General features: G+C 39.5%; 1 protein-coding gene across 4 annotated transcripts in view; it reads left to right on the top strand.

The window, feature by feature from the left end:
• Nucleotides 1-23817, top strand: part of LOC150078048 (heat shock 70 kDa protein 4L-like) — a 215676-nt gene that overhangs the window by 36753 nt on the left and 155106 nt on the right. For all 4 annotated transcript variants that reach the window (XM_090385252.1, XM_090385251.1, XM_090385254.1 and 1 more), the window contains exon 3: nt 15831-15953. In XM_090385252.1, coding sequence (XP_090241378.1) covers nt 15831-15953 — 123 coding nt within the window. The remainder of the gene's footprint in view (nt 1-15830; nt 15954-23817) is intronic.

The raw sequence follows: 23817 nt of genomic DNA, 5'->3' as shown, positions 1-23817 counted from the left end.
TCGTTCCAGCAGCTCTACATCCTTCTTGAAATGAGGCCTCCAGACCTGTATACAGTACTCTAGGTGTGGCCTGACCATCGCCTTATACAATGGAATAATCACCTCCTTATCCCTGCTGGAAAAATTCCTGTATATCATTGACAATACTCCATGAGCTACTCTTGCAGCCCGTCTGCACTGCTCAGAGAACTTCATATCTGCCTGCACAACCACCCCCAAGTCCCTTTCATTCTCTACCACTGTCAGTGTAGTACCACAGAGTTGATACGTTGCTCTGGGGTTGCTGTTTCCCATGTGTAGTACTTTACATTTGTCAATGTTAAACTTCATTTGCCACCTCTCAGCCCATCTGCTCAACCTTTCCAGATCCTGTTGCAGCAGCAGTGTCAGTAGTGTCCTTGACAACCCTGCCAACCTTTGTATCGTCTGCAAACTTGGACATTAAGCCCGATATACCATCATCAATATCATTTATAAATACAGAAAACAATAATGGACCCAACACTGAGCCCTGAGGGACTCCACTAATAACATCAGTCCACGATGAGCAGTGTCCATTGATTACCACTCTCTGTCTTCTCCCCCTCAACCACCCCTTTATCCATAGCAGCAATTTGCCTCCAGTGTCACACTGCTCCAATTTGTGTAGCAGTCTTCCATTGGAGGCAAATTGCTGCTATGGATAAAGGGGTGGTTGAGGGGGAGAAGACAGAGAGTGGTAATCAGTGGACATAATAAAAAAAAAATTGCGGATGATCAAGCAATTGTAGCAACCAGAAGGAGTGACCTGATCGGGATGTTAAAACTGATCAACCACACAGCAGAGGCTTATGATATGAAAATTAACATGAACAAAACGAAGTGCATGACATTCTCAAAGGACCCCAAAGCTATGAACATCACAATAGGAAACAATAATATTGAACAAGTAGGAAAATTTAAATATTTAGGACAAATGCTGAGCCAAGATGCAAGATGCACCAACGAAATAAAAGCAAGAATTGGGCAAGAAAAACAAGTCTTCAAGGAAAAACAAAAAAAATTCTGACAACAAATTATTTGAATGAGCATATAAGGAAAAGAATTCTAAAATCCTATGTTTGGAACATAGCCCTATATGCATCAGAAACCTGGACGATAAACAAACGAGACGAACAGAGAATTGAAGCATTTGAGATGTGGTGCTGGAGAAACAAGCTGGACCGAAAAAAAGACCAACGAAGAAGTCTTAGAAGAGCTAGGAGAAAAACGAAAAATGATAAACCTAATCAAGGAGCGAAGAGGAAGGTGGTTCGGACATAACCTAAGACACAGTGAAATGTTAAGCCTGATTATAGAAGGAAAGGTTAATGGAACTAGACCCAGAGGGCGACCCAGAAACAATTTCATAAAGCAACTGCAAAGGGATACAACAAGATCATACCAGGACTTGAAGAAGCTGGCACTCAACAGAGAGATGTGGAAAAAAGTCATCAGTGCTACCAACCAGTCGTAGAGACTGATGCAACCCATGATGATGATGCTTGGTAACATCAGTTGTTCCACTGAAAGGAATTTAAAAATTGTCTAACCACTGTAGTCTCCTTTTTGAAAGCAAAATACCTTCCCTTTGCCCTTGACAGTGGTTATATCTTTAATTAACTCCCACATGAATATATTTTGATCACTGCCACTAGTGATCAAAAAACAGTCATTCAAAAATCCAGACAAGCCTTGCTGCTGTGTAGGCACCAGCACCAATCCACAAATTCCGGTCAATATCTGGAAAGTTAAAGTACCTTTTATAAGACATTCTGATTTACTGACCCACTCAATTTTTCTGTATAATTATTCGTTATGCTCGATACAGTCATTTCTCCTATAACACAATTCTACTTTCATTTTTGTTTTCCCAGTGCCTACTTTGCACCAAACTGACAATGGTCCCAGTCACTGCCAGTTTGGTGTGAAGTATTGAAGTACATCAACATTGCACTGGCCAGCCATGTCAACTGGGTGCGTGGCCTCAGACTCCATGTGCTCCTTGACCGAGAGTATAATCCCTCCCCTCCTGTCCTTTACATTTTTTATTCACCATATTCAAATTCTGCATCTCCTACATCTTAGTGGCATCATGTCTCTAATTACCCTACAACGTCCACATGATGATCTAAGCAGTACTTTGAATTCATCAAATTTGTTTGCTATATGCCTAGCATTAGTGTACATGCACCACTTTCTGCACTTAATAACCCTAACACAGCCCATGTATGTCCCACTGCAGGCCTTATAATCCCTAATACCTTACTTTCCATGCTGCCATATCCCAACAGAAGCAGCGCAAGAATCACTTGCACTTCTGCTTGTGATTACTGTTATTCTATTTTTGTATCCCCCCCACTAGCAGTTTTACCCAACTATCACTGTATCAGAAACTATTCTGACATCCCCTGTATTCAAATGTATTCTATGCCTGTTAAGAAGCACAGACTATGCAGAGGAAAATTCCTACTCTTTTCCCTTCATTGTTGTGTTATATTTTTTCCTTCAGTTTCTTGTTGTCAATTGCATAATCAACTAATTTCAATATAATTTATTATTTAAATTATTGAAATAATCGATTATTAATCATTCAGTTATGCCAATCACTATTTATCAGTGGCACTGCTTTTCTTGGATTAATATTATTAGTGGAATGCACCAGAGTTCAATGCTGGGACCATTGCTATTTTCAATATTTATTAATGATATTGATGAAGGCATATCAGACTTATTGTCTAAGCTTGTAGATAATACAAAGGTTGGCAGGGTAGTTAAGGACAGTAATCAGAGCATGCTGTTGCATGATGTGGAAAAATTAGGCAGATGGTGTGAGAAATGTATCAATTGTATGGTACCTCACTGAAGGTAGTAGAAAATGAAAAATAAGGTAATTATACAGTTAGACATGAAGTTCTCTCTGAGAAGTGCAGACAAGCTGCTAATACAGCTTACAGGTTTTTATCAATTCCTATAAGTACAGCTTACAGGGTTTTGCCAGCAGGGGTAAGGAGGATTATTCCTCTTAATAAGGCACATCTTGAACCCTCATTTTAGGAAGAGTGTGGTTCTGTTGAAACTAGTGCAGAGAAGATCAATGCGATTATTCAGACAAACAAAAGGGTACTCTTTCTGGAAATTGCAGCAAACTAGAAAACTGCTTTTTCTTGCGTTCTTAACCAAAAACCTCATGATCTACCTTAACTTGTCTAATCTCCTTAGTGACCTAATTGCAGATTAGTTTGTACTTACTGTAGGTTTCTGTGTTTCCTGATAATTTATAATTATCCCATTAAATTTTTCTTCTGTTCTGTTAGTCTTATCCATTTACATTTAACCTTTTGAAAAAGCGGTATCTCTTCCCTTTACACTAGTTATACCTTTAAGCATATCTCACATGCATATATATATTATGATCACTGCCACCTAGTTCCTTTTTCTGGAGATTAATGCATGAAGCATAAATGTTGATAATGAGGTCATGCATTGCTTATTGCTGGTGTAAAAAGTAGTCATCCGATACATCCAAAAAAGCTCTGCTTCTGAGTGTATGAGCCAACTACAGTAATACCCCGACTTACGCGAACTCGGAGTTACGCGGTTCTTGATTTTTTCGTTTGGCAACGCTGCCGCCCACTATCTTCAAGGTCGTATTTCATATGTTATCGATATACGGTGCGACGGCGGAGAATGAGAGCGAAAGATGAACAAAATTCAACTTTGCTGCTTTTATGTTTTTTATATCAGTGAAGGGGAAACATTTCACCATAATAACGTAAAAACCAACACAATTCCAGCTATCGGTATAATTGCAAATGCAATTAGATCGAGTTTACTACCAATTTATAACAGATTTCACTAGCAGAAACGCAACTGGACTTTTATTGTTTTATGGTAGTAACCCCTAGAAATGTGAGGTGTTAATAGTGTATCTCTGCCTTTATGGTGTTGTTTATTCAGTTGCTACATGCGCGCAGCTTTATTTATGCGTATCAAGCGTGCCTTCTCGTTTTGTAATTGTGCTTTATTCCCTAAAAATGAGTAAAATACTTAATTAAAAGGTGTGAAAAGGAAGCGTCCTGGTGAAGACACTGCAGATTCAGAGAGAAAAAGAAAAGCAATTATCGATAAACAGAGGCAGACTGGATCAAAAATTCTTACCCGGGAAAATTTATAGTGGCTCATACTATGGTTTATGGCCAAAATCACACTGGCCCACCGGGGTTTCCCCGGTAAGGCTTATGGCCAGTCCGCCTCTGTCGATAGAGAAAAAATATGAAATTGTGAAACGCTTTGAGCGAAATGAAAGACCATGTGATATTGCACGTGCTACAGGCCTAAATGAAGCAACGGCGAAAAGCACATGACAATTGCAAACTTGACAAGTTGAAAATTGAAAAGGGCTCAATTGTAAAGGGCTTAAAAATTTTAGAAAACATAGACTCCAACGTAGAACGCGTTATAGCTACAAAGCAAGGAATAAAAAAAATTATTAGCTTGCTACGAAGAAATTCTGCGTGAAAAAAAGAACGCGCTGTGTCGTCAGACGAATTTGTTAGATTTTATGAAGCCATCGACATCGAAATAACTTTAACGTAAGTAATTTGTTTTTTTAATACATATTTTGTATTAATATGTATAAAGAACTGCAATTTTATTAATATTTTTCTTCTAAACTAGTGTTTATGTTAGTCCTTGGTCCCAATTAAGCAAAATTTATATGTATTTATATGCAAAGTTGTACCCCAACTTACGCGATTTTCGTCGGACCCACCTATCGCGTAACTTTGGGGTATTACTGTACTCATAAGGTGCAGTCAATATCTGAAAAATTAAAATCCTCCATTATAAGACATTCTAATTTGCTGATCCACTCTGTATAATAGTTCATTATAGTTTGGACTATGTATAGCATAACGCCTACTGCTATTTTTGTTTCTCAGTGCTTATATCACACTAGACTGACTCCACATTGCGTTGACCACCCATATCATCTGGGTGCATGGACCTACATTCTGAGTGCTTCTTAACCAAGAGCAAATACCACCTCCTACCCCCCCCCCACCCCTGTCTTTTCTGTACACATTGTACTCACCATATTCAACACTGTACTCTCTACATTCAACTCCATCTGCTACCCCTGTTTTTTCTGTACACATTGTATTCACCATATTCAAATTTCTCAAACCCTGTGTCGTGTCAGGAGGTCTTACAATCCCCAAGGTTTTGATAAATATTTATTTTGAATATTATTATAAATAATTATTTTGAGCTTTGCTTATGGCTATTTTTAATCTGTTAGTGTGTATCTTCCAAGCTAGCAGTTTCAAGAAAATATCTACCCTGTGATCCTTGCACAGAGTAGGCAGAATTGCAGACACTTTCAAATTTAATTCTAACCCATGACATTTTCTCAACTTTGCCCTATACTTGGTAAGTAAATCCTCAGATCTGTTCTTAATATGAGTACAAATGTGTACATTTGTACTCATATTAAGAACAGATGAATTGTCGAACTAATAGAGTAAGCTTATCTGCAAAAAGATCTAAACCTCCCAAACACTTCCTAATTCATTTCACAAATATACGTGGTCTCAATTCTAATCTCAACGATGATCATATCCACTTGCAGTCTGCCAAACCCCATCTCATCTGACAGAATCTCAGTTATCGATTGATTCAACTACTGCTCATCTCAGTTGCCCAAATTATTTGCTGTATGATTTCTTTCGCCTCAAAGGTGGTTCTTGTGCATATGTCCATTCCGATATTCCCTGTCAGAGACTTGGTAATTTGAAATCTCCTCTTTTCGATCTTATCTGGCTTAAAATCTCTCTGCACCATTGTGTCAATTCATCTGTTGTCTCTACTGTTCTCCCAACTCCACTAATCACTTGGAGTTCTTTGACTTCCTCTCTTTGCAACTTGACTTTCTCCAGTCCAACTTTCCTAACAGTGAGGTAATTTTCCTTGGTGATTTTAATGTTCACAACTCCAGATGGCTTCCGTTTTCTAGTCACACTGACCCAGCTGGTTGAGATGCTGAGGCTTTTGCAATTACTAATGACCTTTCACAGATCATTCATTTACCTACAAGAATACCAGACAATCCTAACCATACAGCCAACACGCTTGATCTTTTTCTTGCAAACAACCCTTCTAAGTACATGGTCGAAATGAGTGATCTTTTAGGCACCTCAGATCACAACTTGGTGATTGTCTCTTCTCCATTGGAGCCTTTGTCTCATCGCTATTCCCAACCTCGTATTTTTTGGCATTACAAGAAGGCAAAATGGGGCGACCTGCGATATTTCTTTTCCTTGGTCAGATTACTGTTTCAAAACTTCTGATGTCAGCGTTTGCTCAGATCGTGTTACTGAAATTATTCTTGTAGGAACGGAATTCTTTATTCCACACTCCACTTTAAAATCTCGTCCTTTATCTAAACCTTCGTTTTCAAATAAATGTGCTAAGGCTGTTCAAGAGAAGAACGTTGCATATCGTAATTGGCTTGTTTCGAATTTTTCAGTTTCATTTTCTGTCTACACCAAGGCTCGCAACAATTGTAAAGCAGTTAAGTTATTACTCAGTCAAAACTAGATTTTGAACAGGCTAAGAGTAGAAAACTTGCTTCATGCCCTAATGGTAGCCAAGCATTTTGATCTCTTGCCAAAGCTATTGGCCGCAACTTTTGCCCATCTCTGTCAAAACCAGGTGGTTCTTTTGTCACTTCAGCCAAGGATAAAGCTGACCTGCTAGCATCCCATTTTTCTTCTAACTCATGTATTAATGATCTTGGTAAAACACCTCCCACCATTCCCAACACACCCCATTCAAAGCCTCCTGTGGTCTTCCGTCAAAAGGATGTCAGAAGGATTTCGATTTTAATGTTCACATTAAATGTGAACATTAAAAGGATTTTGATGCTAAGAAAGCTCCAGGTCCTGATGGTATTTCTCCACTTGTTCTCAAAACCTGTGCTCCTGAACTTACTCTTGTTCTTTGCTGCCTTTTTTCACTTTCTTATTCCAAAGGTGTTTTTCCTTCTGCTTGGAAATTTGATTGTATCCAACCAGTTCCTGAATAGGGCAACAAATCCCTTCCATCCAATTATCATCCCATTATAATTACTTCTACTCTTTCTAAAGAAATGGAGAAATCAATTAACCGCCAACTCTTAAACTACCTAGAAACCTTCCATCTGATCAATGATCGCCAGTATGGATTCCGTCAGTGTTGATCCACTTGTGATATTCTGGCTTATGTTACCCATTTATGGACAAATTCAATGGAAAAGTTCGGTGAAACACAAGCAGTTGCTCTTGACATCTCAAAGGCTTTCGATCATGTTTGGCATAAAGGTCTTCTGAACAAGCTTCCATCTTATGGTTTGTCAACTGTTTTTTGTAATTGGTTATCCAGTTTTCTCTCTGATCATTCACTAAGGGTGATGGTAGATGGCTCTCTGTCTTCTAACTTCTCCACTAATGCTGGTGTCCCCCAAGGTTCAGTTTTTTTCTCACACTCTTTTCCTCTTGTATATTAATGACCTTCTTCCAATGACTGGAAATCCTATCCATAGTTTTGCCAATGATAACACATTGCATACCACTTTCCATTTTGAGAAACCTTGCCCTGCTCAATCTCCGCTTCAACTTCTCGAATATCTGCTACCAATTACTTAAATGCTGATCTCCAGGTAATTCTCTGGTGGGGCAAAGACAACTTAGTTAATTTCAATCCTTCTAAAACTCAATCTTGTCTTATATCTTGCAAAAAGGATTCTTCTCCTCCTATGCTTATCTTTGGTGACACTCCGATTTCTAGGCAAAATGATATATCTCTTTTGAGGATTACCCTGACTTCTAATCTTTTTTTTTTCATAAGCACATTACAAATATTGCTTCCTCTGCATCTAAAAAACTTGGTTTTCTCTTTCGCTCTCGGCGTTACTTTTCTTCCAAACAGCTGTTCACTCTGTACAAATTGAAAATCCGCCCTATCTGGGGCGGTGCCCCCAAAACCTCTCTCAGGCTTCTAGATTCCATTGAGAAGAGGGCAGTTAGGTTAATTAATGACTCCTCTCTAACAGAGTCTCTGCACTCGCTGTCTCATAGATGTACTGTTTCTGCTGCATGCCTTTTCTACAGATACTTCCATGGGCACTGTTCTTCTGAATTGGCTTATATAATTCCTGCTCTGTTTCAAAACAGTCCGAACACATGCTGCTACCAGCCAACATCCATTTACTGTCTAACTTCACACTCACAGAACCAACTTTTCACCTTCCTCATTTATTCATTCATCTGCCTTTTTTGTGGAACAACCTTCCTCCATACGTATTTCCTGAAAATTACAATGTACAGAAGTTCAAGTCTAATGTCAGAAATATCTTCTTACATATTCTCAACCTCCAACCCAAGCACGCTACTAAGTACTGTAGGTTCTAATACTTCTCATGTTTGGGGTTTTCATAAAAAAAAAAACATCAATATCACCTAATATTAGTACCATTGTGTACAACAATATCACCCCTTGTGCCCTTAAAAGAGACATCCATTTTACAACGTCATTAACTTTTGCTTCTGACAGACATCCCGATCTATTCAGACTTTTTACACTGTTAATTTACTGTTTCTCTGGCAATACAGTTACTGACAACTGATGCAAATGCACAAAACTAGAAATTGCACATAAACGAAACTGGAAGTTGCAGATCCATGCAACCAATAGCTGTTTGGTTTTTCTAAGGAGCTCATTGAGAACCCTATGAATGGATTCCCCTTTTCCTTGGTAGTACTGTTCTATTCTCATTATATCTTGATGGAAATGCTCTTCTTTTTTGTCCCTCTGCTCTTATACTATCAGGAAATGAATTCAGGTGTGAATGAAGAAAATACTTCAAAGACATTTGACATTCCACTGCCTGTAACTCCGTTAAAGTTTTTTAATGGGGTTACAGCTAAAGCTTAAAGGTGATGGAATGTCAAATGTCTCTGAAGTATTTTCTTCATTCACACTTTTGTTGACTAAAGATCCTTAAATGATATCCATACTGCAAACTCGACTTTTTGAGTCCTTTGTCAAATTAGCATCAAACAACAGAAGTCTATTCAGAGATTCATGTTGCAGTAGTATACCTTGATTCTTGTCAATTCGACCAGCCTTTGTATCATTTGCAGATCTAGAAAATAAATGCCTTAATCAGTATCATTAATAAATACTGAATATGGCAAGGGGCCCCAGCACATAATCCTGTTTGTTTGTTTGTTATTTGGTTTTTAGGAGTATTAGCAACTAAGGCCATATTGCTCTGGGGATATGCGGCAGTCATTCCCTGACCTCTCTGCATCCTCCGTATTTGGTGGGCATGGGCTCGAACCCTGGTCTAATCAAGAAGCTGTGCTACGCACTGCCGCTCCTGCCCACTTGGCTACAGAGGTGCTTCACAGAATCCTGAGGGAACCACTAATAGCATTAGTTCTGCCACTTCATCCCTTTATCTATAGCAGTAACTTGCCCTTAATGCTATGCTACTTCACTTTCTACAAATGTCTTTCATATGGCTCATTGTCCATACCTTTGCTGAAATCTAAGTATCCAATCAAATTGGTCAGATGAGATCACTCCTTAAAAAATCCATGCCATGATTTACTGCATTCCTGTAATAATTCTTTATTATTTATTTACTGTAATACTTCTCAGCCTGGTCCATGCTTGTTAACAGGAGAGACTGCTTCTACAGGAATGGGATGGGATACACTTAAATAGAAAGTTGGCAAGAATATTTGCTGATGCTATCGAGGCAGAGTTAGGGGGTCGGAAAACTGCTAGCTTGGGGGGGGATACACGGTCTAATAGATTTAACAGTAGCTGCTGGCAGAGGTGAAAGTGATTCTTGCACCGCTTCTATTGAAATGAGCAGCAGCCTGGAAAACAAAGTGCTAGGAATTATTGTGGAACAAGTAAATGCATGGGCTATGTTAGGATAGCTAAGAATAGAAACAGGTGCATGTATACTTGTGTGTGTGTACACCAATGCTAGGAATTTGGTAAATAAATTTGATGAATTTGAGGTGTTTGACAAAACTTCAAAGGCAGATATTGTTGGGATAACAGAGACGTAGTGTCACACATATAAGGAATTCTTTACTTATGTAAATTCTAGAAGGAATCAGATTGGTCCACTTTATATTGATGGTTCAACTGTTGATGATCCTGGTCAAGTAGCTAACAAACTAAATGAATATTTTTCATCTACATTCACCCATGAGGAGTTATTTAGGCTGGGGAATGCCAGAGGTGAGTTAAACTCTGGCAGTAACCTAAATAATCTTGTAATAACTGAGAGTAAAGTGGAGGAGAAATTGTTGAAGATAAACATAAGAAAGGCACCTGGGGTGGATGGGATCTATCCAGTTATATTAAAGGAGGCAGAAAAGGAAATAAGCAAACCCTTAGCCATAATTATGAGAGCTTCCTTGGACATCAAAGGAGGTATCCATGGACTGGAGATGCAAATGTGACCCCAATCCACAAAGGAGGATCAAAGGGAGACACAGGTAATTACAGACCTATTAGTTTAACTTCTGTTCCAGGGAAATTAATGGAGGCACTGGTTAAAGAAACAATGCAGGATCACCTAGACAAGACTTCAGTTATAGCTTGGACACAGCATGGGTTTGTTAAGGGGAAGCCTTGTCTGACCAGTTTGATTGGATACTATGATGTGGTCACAAAGGAACAGGGTGCAAAGAATAATTTTTATGTCATATATTTGGATCTTAGAAAGGCTTTTGATACTGTTGCACATGGAAAACTGCTGCACAAATTAGAGCAGTGTGGCATTGGAGGCATGGATAAAGGGATGGTTGAGTGGGAGAAGACAGAGTGGTAATCAATGGACACTGCTCTTCGTGGACTAATGTTATTAGTGGATTCCCCCAGGTTTCAGTGTTGGGTTCATTGTTGTTTTCTGTATTTATTATTGATATTTATGATGGTATATCAGGCTTAATGTCCAAGTTTGCAGAAGATATGAAGGTCAGCAAGGTTGTTAATGACAGTACGCTGCTGCACGATCTAGAAAAGTTGAGTAGGTGGGCTGAGAGGTGGCAACTGAAGTTTAACATTAACAAATTAAAATTACTGCATATGGGAAGCAGTAATCCCAAAGTAACGTATCAACTGTGTGGTTCTACACTGATAAGGTAAGGTATAAGGTATGTTTGTGTCAAACGGCACCTGGGATTTCTCCCAACTCCACGTGTGTTTTGCTGTATCGAGGACAGTACACTGTCAAGCCCGAGACTTGAAAGTGTGTGTGGGCCGTGTCTGTGCAGTGTGATATGTTGTGCCCATTGTTTGATTGGCTTATTGGCCGCAAGGCCCCAAGTGGGGCCTGACATTGCCCATACCCTGCCACGTGGAGGCTAGCCGGGTGTATCCAGTATCACAACAAATTGCTCTGGCAGGTCCTGCCACCTAGTTTCCTGGGATTTCAGTGGCTAGGACCTAAAAAAAAAAAGGCATTTAACATTAGTGCTTAATGGGATCGCTGGTTGGAATTGAACGCTAAAGAGGCCTAATTGGTCGGGCAAAATTTTTATGTTATTAAAATTAGATGTGAGGCTATACACTAGATAAAAGCTAATAGTGTTTGTTGTCTTAGAGATTTAGACGAAACCGGTGGAAGAATTTAGACATTGATTAGAATTTGGCGGCATTGTTAAGGGTATACCTTTGTCGATTTAGTGAGAGGGGGGGAGACGGAAGACTGGGGGGAAAACAGATAGAAAAATAGGGATGATAGAGTAGGCATCCCCAAAGAGGTCAGTGGAGACAAGCCCCACCAGGCGAAGTATGGGGGTAGGCAGGGAGGAGAGGAGACAGAAATCCGTCTCCCCCCCCACTGCCTGGGGATGGTGTTTTACAGGGAACCAGGTTAGAGTACCCAGTTCAGATTGCCAATGGCGTGTTGGCAGCAAAGCCGCAGAATGTCTTCATCAGTGTCATGTCCAAGCAGTGTCGAATCCGGTATGAAGGTCAGTCCATCCATCCCGCTCCGGGGGTGGGATATGTGGTACTACACTGACAGTGGTAGGGAGTGAAAAGGACCTGGGGGTAATTGTGCAGGCAGATATGAAGTTTTCTGAGCAGTGCAGACTGTGTGCAAGAGTAGCTCATGATGTCTTGTCTATGATATACAGGAATTTTTCTAGCATTATTAGGAGGTGATTATCTTAATATAAGGCATTGCCTTATACATTGTATTATCTTGTATAAGGCAATGGTCAGGCCACACTTTGAGTACTGTATTCAGGTCTGGAGGCCTCATTTTAAGAAGGATGTAGGTTAGAGAAGGTCAACAAGATTAGTGAATGGAACAAAGTGTTGCTCTTATGAGGAAAGGCTTAAGTTTTGCAAATTACAGTGTCTGGAGACTAGGCACCTGCGAGGTGATCTGATTGAGGTGTATAAAGCCTTGAATGGTTTGAGCATGCCCAATGCTGATGGGATTCTTCCCCTTGCTCAGAAAAATCACCTGAGAGGGCATAAATTCAAATTAAGGAAAGACAGTTGTAGGATAGATGTGCGGAAGTTTGCCTTTAGCCAGCGGGTGGTTGATTGTTGGAACAAACTTCCATCTGTTGTTGTAGAAGTTGCTAGCTTAAATAGATTCAAGGCAGAACTAGACAAACATTTGGAGCGAGTGGATGGGTGAAATGAGAAGGGTGTGTAGTTTTTTTTTTTTATTTGACTGATGCTATATAAGCTTGCTTTCTTGCATCATGTGCCTATGCTAATGCTACTTCTTCTAAGATGATTTGTAATACTTCTTTATTATTTATTTACTCCATTATTTTCTCCTAGAACAGAATACAAGCTTACAGGTCTGTAATTACTCATTCTGTCCTTTAATCTTCCTTTGTGCATTTGCACATCTCCAATCCATAGGTACTTCCCCAGAATAAAAGTATTTTCTCATAATTATGGCCTAGTGTTTTCTTACCTCTTTTGCTGCTGCTTTTCATATAATTGGATTGATTCCATCAGCCTGAGGTGTGCCTTATTTACTTTTAGATTCAACAGTTATTATCATCGATAGTTATGCCATTCATATCCAGTAGGTTAATTTGGCTCATTTCATTGTTTCCGGTGTCAACATAAGCAAAGAATTTGTTGTTCTCTTCTTGTATTATTAGCCAGAGACCTCTCATAATTTGCCTTAGCTTTCTTATCCCTCTCACCCCAGTAACTTGGTTGTAGATAGTTTGTACTTACTGTAGCTTTCTGTATCTCGTAATAATTTATAATATTCCTTGCATTTTTTTTGCCTGCCACTAGTCTGATCAGTTCATCTGACTTCCAGTTAGATCTGAACTGTTATCAATGTCTCTTAGTCGGTATAAAAAGCTTAGTTACTTCTCTGAATGCTTCCCATTTAGAATTTGTTACTCATCATCAGTTACTCCCACTGAAAAGAATTAAAAACTAAGGCCATTTCTCTTTGTCTTACAGTGAAGTTCCTGTATATCATTAACAAAACCTTATTATCTGTCCTAACAGCCTGTCTGTGCTGTTCAGAAAACTTTATTACATTGTGTGCTCAGTTCCTTTTCATTATCTACGATCTTGAGTTTTGTGGTACTCAGTTGTTGATGTATATTACTCTAGGATTCTGTAGAGGTATTTAAGGTCATTAAAGGAATTAGCAGAATGAATGAGGCATCAAAGGACTTCTCATCAATAAAACAGATAAAAGATGAGAGGGGAGTGGTTACACAGGACCAGAATAAAGTTAAGGAAAGGTGGAAAGACTATTTTAAGAAGTTATTAAATGAGGAAAACCCAAGAGCATTATGAGAGGATGGAGAGACGAATGAAAGAGTAGTGGAAGGCATAAACAGGAAAGAAGTGGAAAGCGCACTCAGAAAAATGAAGAGGGGGAAAGCAGTAGGTGTTGATCAGATACCAGTAGAGGTATGGAGAAGTCTGGGCGAAGAAGGGATCGATATCCTATGGGACTTTATGGAAAAACTCTGGCAGCAGGAGAGGATACCCGATGAGTGGAGGGAAAGTATACTTGTGCCAATCTATAAAGGAAAGGGTGATGTGCAGGAATGTGAGAACTACAGGGGAATAAAGTTAATGTCTCATTCGATGAAGATCTGGGAAAGAATTGTGGAAGGAAGGATAAGGCAGGAGATGGAAATAGGAGAGGAACAGTTTGGTTTCATGCCGGGAAGAGGAACAATAGATGTGGTCTTTGCTTTAAGGCAGGTGATGGAAAGATACAGGGAGATGCAAGTAGAGTTTCACATGGTGTTCATAGACCTGGAAAAAGCATATGATAGAGTGCCCAGACAAGAGATATGGAGCTGCATGAGGGAGAAGGGTGCATCAAAAAAAGTACGTAAGGCTTATGAAGGAAATGTACGAGGGAGTGGTGACTCAGGTTAAGAGTAGTGTAGGTATGACTGAGGGGTTCTCTGTAAAAGTTGGACTGCACCAGGGATCAGCTCTCAGCCCATATCTGTTTGATCTGGTAATGGATGTATTGGTGAGAGAAGTGAAGAGTAGAGCACCATGGAGTATGCTGTTCACAGATGATATCGTACTGTGCAAACCATCCCAAGGAAAGGTAGAGAAGAAATTGGAGGAATGGAGGAAAGTGTTGGAAGAGAGAGGCATGTGAATAAGCAGAACAAAGACAATATATGGTATTGAATGGAGAAGATGAGAGTTCTATAAAACTGCAGGAGAAAAAGCTATCATCAGTTTCGAAATTTAAGTATCTGGGATCGAATGTTGAGAGGGATGGAGGATTGAGTGCAGAAATACAGCACAGAGTGCACTGTGGATGGTTGAACTGGAGAAAGATGAGTGGGGTGCTGTGTGATAAGAAAGTAAATTGTAGAATGAAGGGAACAGTGTATAAAACTGTGGTTAGACCCGCATTGATGTACGGTGCCGAGACATATGTGATTACAAGGGCCTAGGAGAAAAAGATGGAAGTGGCAGAGATGAGGATGCTAAGATGGATGTGTGTGGGTGATGAGGAAGGACAGGATAAGAAATGACTACATCAGAGGTATGGTTAAGGTGAGGCCTCTGAGTAAAAAAATGCAGATATCTAGTTTGAGGTGGCTTGGACATGTGGAACGAAGAAGTGAGGAGTATGTGGGGACAAGGTGTGAAAAGTTGGAGGTGATAAGGAAGAGGAAGGGGGGGGGAGACCTAAGCTGAGATAGAAGGACAAGGTGGCAGAGGATTTAAAAGAGAGAGGATGGAGAAGAGAGGAAGCCCAGGATAGGGAGGAATGGAGGAAAAGAATTAGATGGAAATGCTGACCCCATATAAACGTGGGAAGAAGGCGAAGATGAAGAAGAAGAAGAAGAAGAACGAGGAAGATGTATTCATGTTGACAGGTGAAACCAGAACAGGGATGGCAAATATCAGTGGCATGTATGTTCCTTATATTCCTCAATGAAGTTCTCCTACCTTCCCCAGATGTCTTGTTTTCAAGACATTTGTAATCTATTCTCTGCCCTCCCTCACTGTTTCTTTCTGTTGGAACTATAACTTCCTTCTCCTGGATGCTTTTTTTTTTCTCAGTAGAAATAACTCAGAAACCTTTCCATTAAGCAAATAATTACAATCCAACACTGATCTGTTCTGGATACAAACAAATCCTCCAATGGTAGCAGTGAGTTCCTTTATGTGTGTATAAATTATATTGCCTTGCCCTTTTTTGTTATTTATTTAAAAAGCAAGCTGAATATGTAATAACAGTTTACTTTTTTTTTTAGGTATCTTATCTTAATGAAGAAACAGCTTTCACAATTTTGCAAATAACTGCAATGTTGTTTACAAAACTGAAAGATATCACAGAAACAGCACTGCATATTAAAGTTACTGATTGTGTCATATCGGTAAGAAAGTATTTATTTCATGTTGAATAATAAACAAAATTTAATTTTTATGACAATACGATTATTTATATTGAATAAATATTAGAAATAAACTGAAACCAAAACAATTTGCATTGAAAATGTTAATATGTTTGTCAGGTATTTAATGATATAAAATTTTTTAATAGTAATTGGAGAATGGCTACAAAAAATTAGAATGTCATCATCCTGTGCTGTTACCAAGATTGTTGTATTTTTTTTTTTTTTTTTAATGTAAACCCCAAACACGAGAGGTAGTGGGTCCTAAAGTACTTAGTACTGTGCTTGGGTTGGAGGTTGAGAAGACGAAAGATATTTGTTTACATTGGACTTGAACTTCTGTAGACTGTAATTTTCAGGAAATACGTATGAAGGAAGGTTGTTCCAGAAAACGGCAGTTGAATGAATAAACGAGGAAGATGAAAAGTTGGTTCTGTGAGTTTGAAGTTGGACAGTAAATGGATGTTGGCTGGTGGCTGCACATGTTCGGACTATTTTGAAAGAGAGAGCGGGAATTATAGAAGCCAATTCAGAAGAACAGTGCCCATGGAAGTATCTGTAGAAGAGGCATGCAGCAGAAATAGTATGTCTATGAGAAAGCGAGTGGAGAGACTCTGTTAGAGATGAATCATTAATTAACCTAACTGCCCTCTTCTGAATGGAATCAAGAAGCCTGAGAGAGGTTTTGGGGACACCACCCCAGATGTGGGAACAATATTCCATGGCAGGGCGGATTTGCGATTTATACAGAGTGAGCAGCTGTTTGGAAGAAAAGTAACGCCGAGAGCAAAAGAGAAAACCAAGTTTTTTAGATGCAGAGGAAGCAATATTTGTAGTGTGCTTGTGCCAAGAGAGATTCGAATCAGGGTAATCCCCAAAAGAGATATATCATTTTGACTAGAAATCAGAGTGTCACTAAAGATAAGCATAGGAGCGCAAGAATCCTTTTTGCGAGATATAAGACAACACTGAGTTTTAGAAGAGTTGAAATCAACTCAGTGTCTTTGCAGCACTGGAGAATTACCTGAATATCAAAATTTAAGGAATTAGTAGCAGATTTTCGAGAAGTTGAAGCTGATTGAGCAGGGCAAGGTTTCTCAAACTGGAAAGTGGAATGCAATGTGCTATCATTGGCAAAACTATGGATAGGATTTCCAGTCATTGGAAGAAGGTCATTAATATACAAGAGGAAAAGAGTGGGGGAAAGAACTGAACCTTGGGGGACACTAGCATTAGTGGAGAAGTTAGAAGACAGACAGCCGTCTACCATCACTCTCAGTGAGCAAACAGAGAGAAAACTGGATAATCAATTACTAAAAACAGTTGGCAAACCATAAGATGGAAGCTTGTTTAGAAGACTTTTATGCCAAACACGATCGAAAGCCTTTGAGATGTCAAGAGCAACTACTTATGTTTCATCGAACCTTTCCATTGAATTAGTCCATAAATGGGTAACATAAGCCAGAATATCACCAGTGGATTGACATTGATGGAATCCATACTGGCGATTGTTGATCAGACGGAAGGTTTCTAGGCAGTTTAAGAGTTGGCAGTTAATTGATTTCTCCATTACTTTGGAAAGAGTAGAAGTAATTGCAATGGGATGATAATTGGATGAGAGGGATTTGTCACCCATTTTAGGAACTGGCTGGATATGAGCAAATTTCCAAGCAGAAGAAAAAACACCTTTGGAATAAGAAAGTGAAAAAAGGCGGCAAAGAATAGGAGTAAGTCCAGGAGCACAGGTTTTGAGAACAAGTGAAGAAATACCATCGGGACCTGGAGCTTTCTTAGAATCAAGATTTGTCAAAATACTTCTGACATCTTTTTGATGGAAGACCACAGGAGGCATTGAATGGAGCGTTTTGGGAATGGTGGGAGGTGTTTTACCAAGGTCATTAATACATGAGTTGGAAGAAAAATGGGATTCTAGCAGGTCAGCTTTATCCTTGGCTTTATTTTCTACTCGTAGCCTGTTCAAACTGTAGTTTGGACTGATTAATAACTGCTTTACAATTGTTGCGAGCTTTAGTGTAGGCAGAAAATGAAACTGAATAATTAGAAACAAGCCAATTACGATATGCAACGTTCTTCTCTTGAACACCTTTAGCACATTTATTCGAAAACCAAGGTTTAGATAAAGGACGAGATTTTAAAGTGGAGCATGGGATAAAGGATTCCATCCTGCAAGAATAATTTCACTGACCCGATCTGAGCAAACGTTGACATCAGAAGTTTTGAAACAGTAATCTAACAAAGGAAAAGAAGAAAAGAAATCTTGCAGGTCATCCCATTTTGCATTCGTGTAATGCCAAACAACACGAGGTTGGGAATAGCCATGAAATAAAGGCTCTATTGGAGAAGAGACAATCACCAAGTTGTGATCTGAAGTACCTAAAGGACCTCTCACTTCGACCGTGTACTTAGAAGGGTTGTTTGTGAGAAAAAGCTCAAGCATGTTGGCTGTATGATTAGGATTGTCCAGTATTCTTGTAGGTAAATGAACAATCTGCATGGTCATTAGTAATTGCAAATGCCTTAGCATTTTGACCAGCTGGGTCGGTGTGACTAGAAAACAGAAGCCAGCTGGAGTTGTGAACATTAAAATCACCAAGGAAAATTACTTCACTGTTAGGAAAGTTGGACTGGAGAAAGTCATGTTGCAAAGAGAGGAAGTCAAAGAGATCCAAGTGATTAGTGGAGTTGGGAGAATGGTAGAGACAACAGATGAATTTGACACAGTGAGGTAGAGAGATTTTAAGCCAGAGAAGATCAAAGAGAGGAGATTCCAAATTGCCAAGTCTCTGACAGGGAATATCAGAACGGACATATGCACAAGTACCACCTTTGAGGTGAAAGGAATCATACAGCGAATAATTTGGGCATCTGAGATGAGCAGTAGTTGAATCAACCGATAACTGAGATTCTGTCAGAAAAAGTACATGGGGTTTGGCAGACTGTAAGTGGAAATGGACATTGTTGAGATTAGAATTTGGACCATGTATATTTGTGAAATGAATTAGGAAGTGCTTGGGAGGTTTAGATCTTTTCGCAGATAAGCTTGCTCTATTAGTTTGACAATTCATGATGTATTCAACAGTAAGAAAAAAGTGGTTGGGACATGCTGTATGAAGTAATGAAATTTTTGGATATGGTGTACACATGGTAAGAATATACCCAGATCCTTGACATAACGTGGCCTCGACAATGCTCCCCGCATACACACTACTCGGGCTCCCTCCAGTCAGTATCTGGCAGAGTAGAGGTAGCAAGATTATACACTAGCTGATCCGGAAGTCTCCTAGAGAGTTACCAATAGGTTCGGTCCGGTGTACTAACTAGTGGCCGGCCTGCGAACACCGTTTTAGAGCTGTACCCTTGAAATGTAAGGAATATTGGATCTCGCCACGATGTTCATCATAACCTCAAAAGTCATCAATCATACTGCATGATGGAAGAGGTAGGGAAGAGTTGACCGGAACTTAGCTCTAGAGACTGAACATGGGTTCTACCACTTCAAGCCTCCAATAAGCAAAGTGGTGGTATTGCACCGGTTGATGAGAGTCATCTACCACCTAGTACTGCCTGGTAACATAGAGGGGCGGCATTCCTCCATGTGGTGTGGGCGCCACACCTCGACCCCTGTTTACATTGGTTCACACCTGGATGGTCACCCACCATGTATTTGTGCATGGAGGTTATACCCAGGATTACTAGCAGTCCCACCATCGTGAATGTGGAAGCAGAGAATTTGGCTGTCACAGACTGTCCGGACTTCGCCGAAATCGGGTCCACTTAACTTGAGGGTCACCCGAATATCAGTTCCATCAACGTTTTAGGCTCCCAGGTAGCAAGTACAGCTTGTCTAGCATATCTGAGAGAAGTTCTTTGACAACCTCAAGGACCAGAACAATCTGGCAAAACAATAATGTTATCACAAGAATGGTATAAAACTGCTAACTGAGGGATTCACAGACCAAAACGTAACAGTAGCCACAAGTGATTCTTGCACTTCTTCTGTTGGAATGAGCAACAACCTAGAGAGCAAATTGCTGGGGGTTTCAAGAACTGCTGGGAGTCATCATGCAACAAGTAAATACATGGGCTGAGTTAGGGTATACTTGCACATACACAAATGCTAGAAGTATAGTAAATAAATTTGATGAATTTGAAGTGCTGGTCAAGACATGAACGGCAGATATTTTTGGGATATCAGAGACATGGTGTCACACAGATATAAGCAGTGCAGAATTGGAATTTGGGGGAGTGCAGTGTGTACAGACAGGATAGGAAGAGAGGAGGGGTTATGCTATTAACCCCTCCTACATAAAATCTAAGGAAGCGCATGCAGTTGACATAAGTGGACAGTGAGTCAGTTTGTTGTGACATAAGCACTGCAAAAGCAAATTTGAGAGGAGTGTGTTATAGGCCTAATGACTCCAGTTAGTAAAATTAACAAATATACAGAGAAATAGTGGGCCAGCAAATCAGATTGTCTTATAACGGGGAATTTTAACTTCCCAGATATAGACTGGAAATTATGGGTTGACTGCATACTTGGTAGTATGCAGCCAACCCACAATGAGCCTCGCACACTAGCAAGGCTTTTGTGGATTTATTGGATGATTGGTTTCTACAACAGTATGTTTGCAAGGCAACCAGAAGTAATAATACTCTTGACGTGATTATCAGCAGCGATTCTTCATGCATTAAGAATTTTCAGATAAAGGAACGACTAGGTGGCAGTGATCACTGCGGTGAGAGTTACTCAAAGATGTAACTACCATCAGGGGGTAAAGGGAAGGGTTTTTGCCTTTGTAAAGGTGACAACGGTGGTCTGAGACAGTTTTTCAATTCTGTACAGTGGGACCAACTGATGATGTCACCAACAGCAAATTCTAAATGGGAAGTATTCAAAGAGAATTAATCTTGGAAGCTACTAGGCTTTCCATACCAACTAAGAATTAATGTTCAAGGTTTAGGCCTAAATGGATGTCAGATGAATTAATGAGACTCGTGGCAGAGAAGAAAAATGCATGGGATGCATATAAATTATCAGGTGACACAGAAGCCTATGGTAGATATGAGTTGGTGTGTAATCAAGTCACAAAGGAGGTTAGGCAGGTGAAGGCAGATTACGAGAAATCTTTGGAAAAGATGCAGATTACTTATGTAAACTCTAGAAGGGAGGGGATGAATTGAATTTGTTCACTTGATATCGATGGTTCGAGTGTTGATGATTCTGCTCAAGTAGCTGAAAAATTGAATGAATATTTCGCATCTACAATCACAAATGAGGAGTTATTCAGAGAAAGGAATGCCAGAAGTTTATCAAACTCTGGCAGACAGCTAAATGATTTTGTAATAACAAAAAGCAAAGTGGAGGAGAAATTGTTGAAGTTAAACATAAGAAAGATATCTTGGGTGGATGGGATCTATCCAGTTATATTAAAGGAGGTGGATAGGAAGTAAGCAAACTCTTAGCCATAATTATAATAACTTCCCTGGAGATGTGCAAATGTGATCCCAATTCACAAGGGGGATCAAAGTGTGACACGGGTAATTACAGACCTGTTAGTTTAATTTCTGTTCTGGGGAAATTAATGGAGGCACTGGTTAAAGAAGCACTGCACGATCATCTACACAAGACTGCAGTTATAGTTCAGACACAGCATGGGTTAATTATCCACATCATATTATCCAATTTGATTGGATAATATGATGTGGTCACAAAGGAACTGGATGCAGAAAATAATTTTGATATCATATTCTTGCATTTTAGGAAAGCTTTTGATACTGATGCACATAGAAGATGACTGTACAAATTGGAACAGTATGGCATTATGGGCAAATTGCTGCTATGGATAGAGAGATGGTTGAGGGGGAGAACACAGAGAATGGTAATCAATGTTACCCTGCTCTAAGTGGATTAAATGTTATTAGTATAAGTTAAACTAAATGCAACAAGGCATATGTTTAAGAGTATAAATAATCTATATAATATAAGAATAAAAGTAAAAAAGTAAAGTGCAGCCATTATCAACCCACTGCAGGATGGAAGCCTCCTCAACAATTCATGTTGAGGGAAATGGACCATAATCTACCACGCTGGTCCAGTGCGGGTTGGCAGATCGACCGTATTCAGCAGTCAGGGGCTTGAACCCCGGTCTACTCAAAGAGCGTGTGCTACTGCACTCCCGCTCCTGCCCACTCGGCTACGGAGGCAATATTAGAATATTGGTTATTTATTATTAATACTCTTAAACGTATGATGCCCTGTTGCATTTTGTTTAACTTATACATTATAATGTAGACCTTTTAGTATCTCTCATATTGTGTGATTGTCATGTCTGCAATACGAGGATACCTGCCCACCGACCGATGAAAGGCCAACAAGCCTTGAAACAGTGCGATCTGGGTGGTGGTGGTGGTGCCCACTAAGAATAAGTAACAAGTCTTCTCTTTTAGTGAAACGTTACTTATTCGAGGTAGTGCAATACATGGCACCTCGTTGTGAAGAGAAGCAGTATGAGATACAGATAAAATGATGCCCTTTTACACTAAAAACATAGTTTTTTCGTTTAAGACTGATCTATAGTGTATTCACACCAATATTATATAAATGTTATTAGTGGAGTCCTGCAGGGTTTGGTGTTGGGCCCATTAGTGTTTTCTGTATTTATTAATGATATTGATGAAGGTATATCAAGCTTAATGTTCAAGTTTTCAAATTGTACGAAGGTTGGCAGGGTTGTTAATGACACTAATGACAGTATGCTACTGCAGCAGGACCTGGAAAAGTTGAGCAGATGGGCTGAGAGGTGGCAACTGAAGTTTAACATTGACAAATGCAGAGTAATGCATATGGGTAGCAGTAACCCCAGATTAATGTATCAACTGTGCGATAGTACACTCAGGGTGGTAGAGAATGAAAAAAAACCTTGGGCGTAATTTGTGCAGTCAGATATAAAGTTATTTTGAGCAGTGCAGACAGGCTGCAATAGTAGCTCATGATGTCTTGTCAATGATTATACAGGAATTTTTCTAGCAGGGATAAGGAGGTGATTATCTCCTTGTATAAGGCAGTGGTCAGACCACACCTTGAGTACTGTATACAGGTCTGGAGGCCTCATTTTAGGAAGGTTGTAGAGCTGTTGAAACACGTACAGAGAAGGGCAACGAGATTGGTGAATGGAACAAAGGGTTGCTTTTACAAAGAAAGGCTAAGTTCTGCAAATTGCAGCTTCTGGAGACTATGCACCTGCGAGGTGATATAATTGAGGTGTATAAGATGTTGAATGGGTTGAGCAGGCTCAGTGCTGATGGGATTCTTCCTCTTGTTCAGATTATGAACCTGAAGGGGCATAAATTCAAATTGAGGAAAGAGAGTTGTGGAATAGATGTGAGGAAATTTGCCTTTAGCTGCAAGTAGTTGATTTCTGGAACAAACTTCCATCTGTTGTTGTGAAGTTTACAGCTTAAATAAATTGAAGGCTGAACTAGACAAATATTTGGAGTAAATGGATGGGTGAAATGGTGGGAAGGGTTTTTTTTGGGCGATGTTGTATAAGCTTGCTTTCTTGCATCATATGCCTCTACTAATGCTAATGCACTCACTGTATGGATTTTGTAGGTTTTAGTCAGATCCTAAGACAAAACACATTATATTGGATGTTCTCCAGGTTTTGATTATTGAACATAGATGCAGTAATGATAATTTTAATTGTTTAAATTAGTCTTTGTATTTAGTTCAAGTTAACATGTTTTGCACTGTAAGTAGCCTATGGTCTTGAACTGTAATATTATAAAAGTTCCAAAAAAACACTCATATAGTGAGGGTGCATTT

The sequence above is a fragment of the Mastigoproctus giganteus genome, chromosome 11, assembly GCF_048544385.1.
Source record: "Mastigoproctus giganteus isolate SK-2022 chromosome 11, ASM4854438v1, whole genome shotgun sequence".
Taxonomy (NCBI): domain Eukaryota; kingdom Metazoa; phylum Arthropoda; class Arachnida; order Uropygi; family Thelyphonidae; genus Mastigoproctus; species Mastigoproctus giganteus.
The sequence above is the reverse complement of the archived record's forward strand: the minus strand, read 5'-3'. Positions and strand labels throughout refer to the sequence as shown.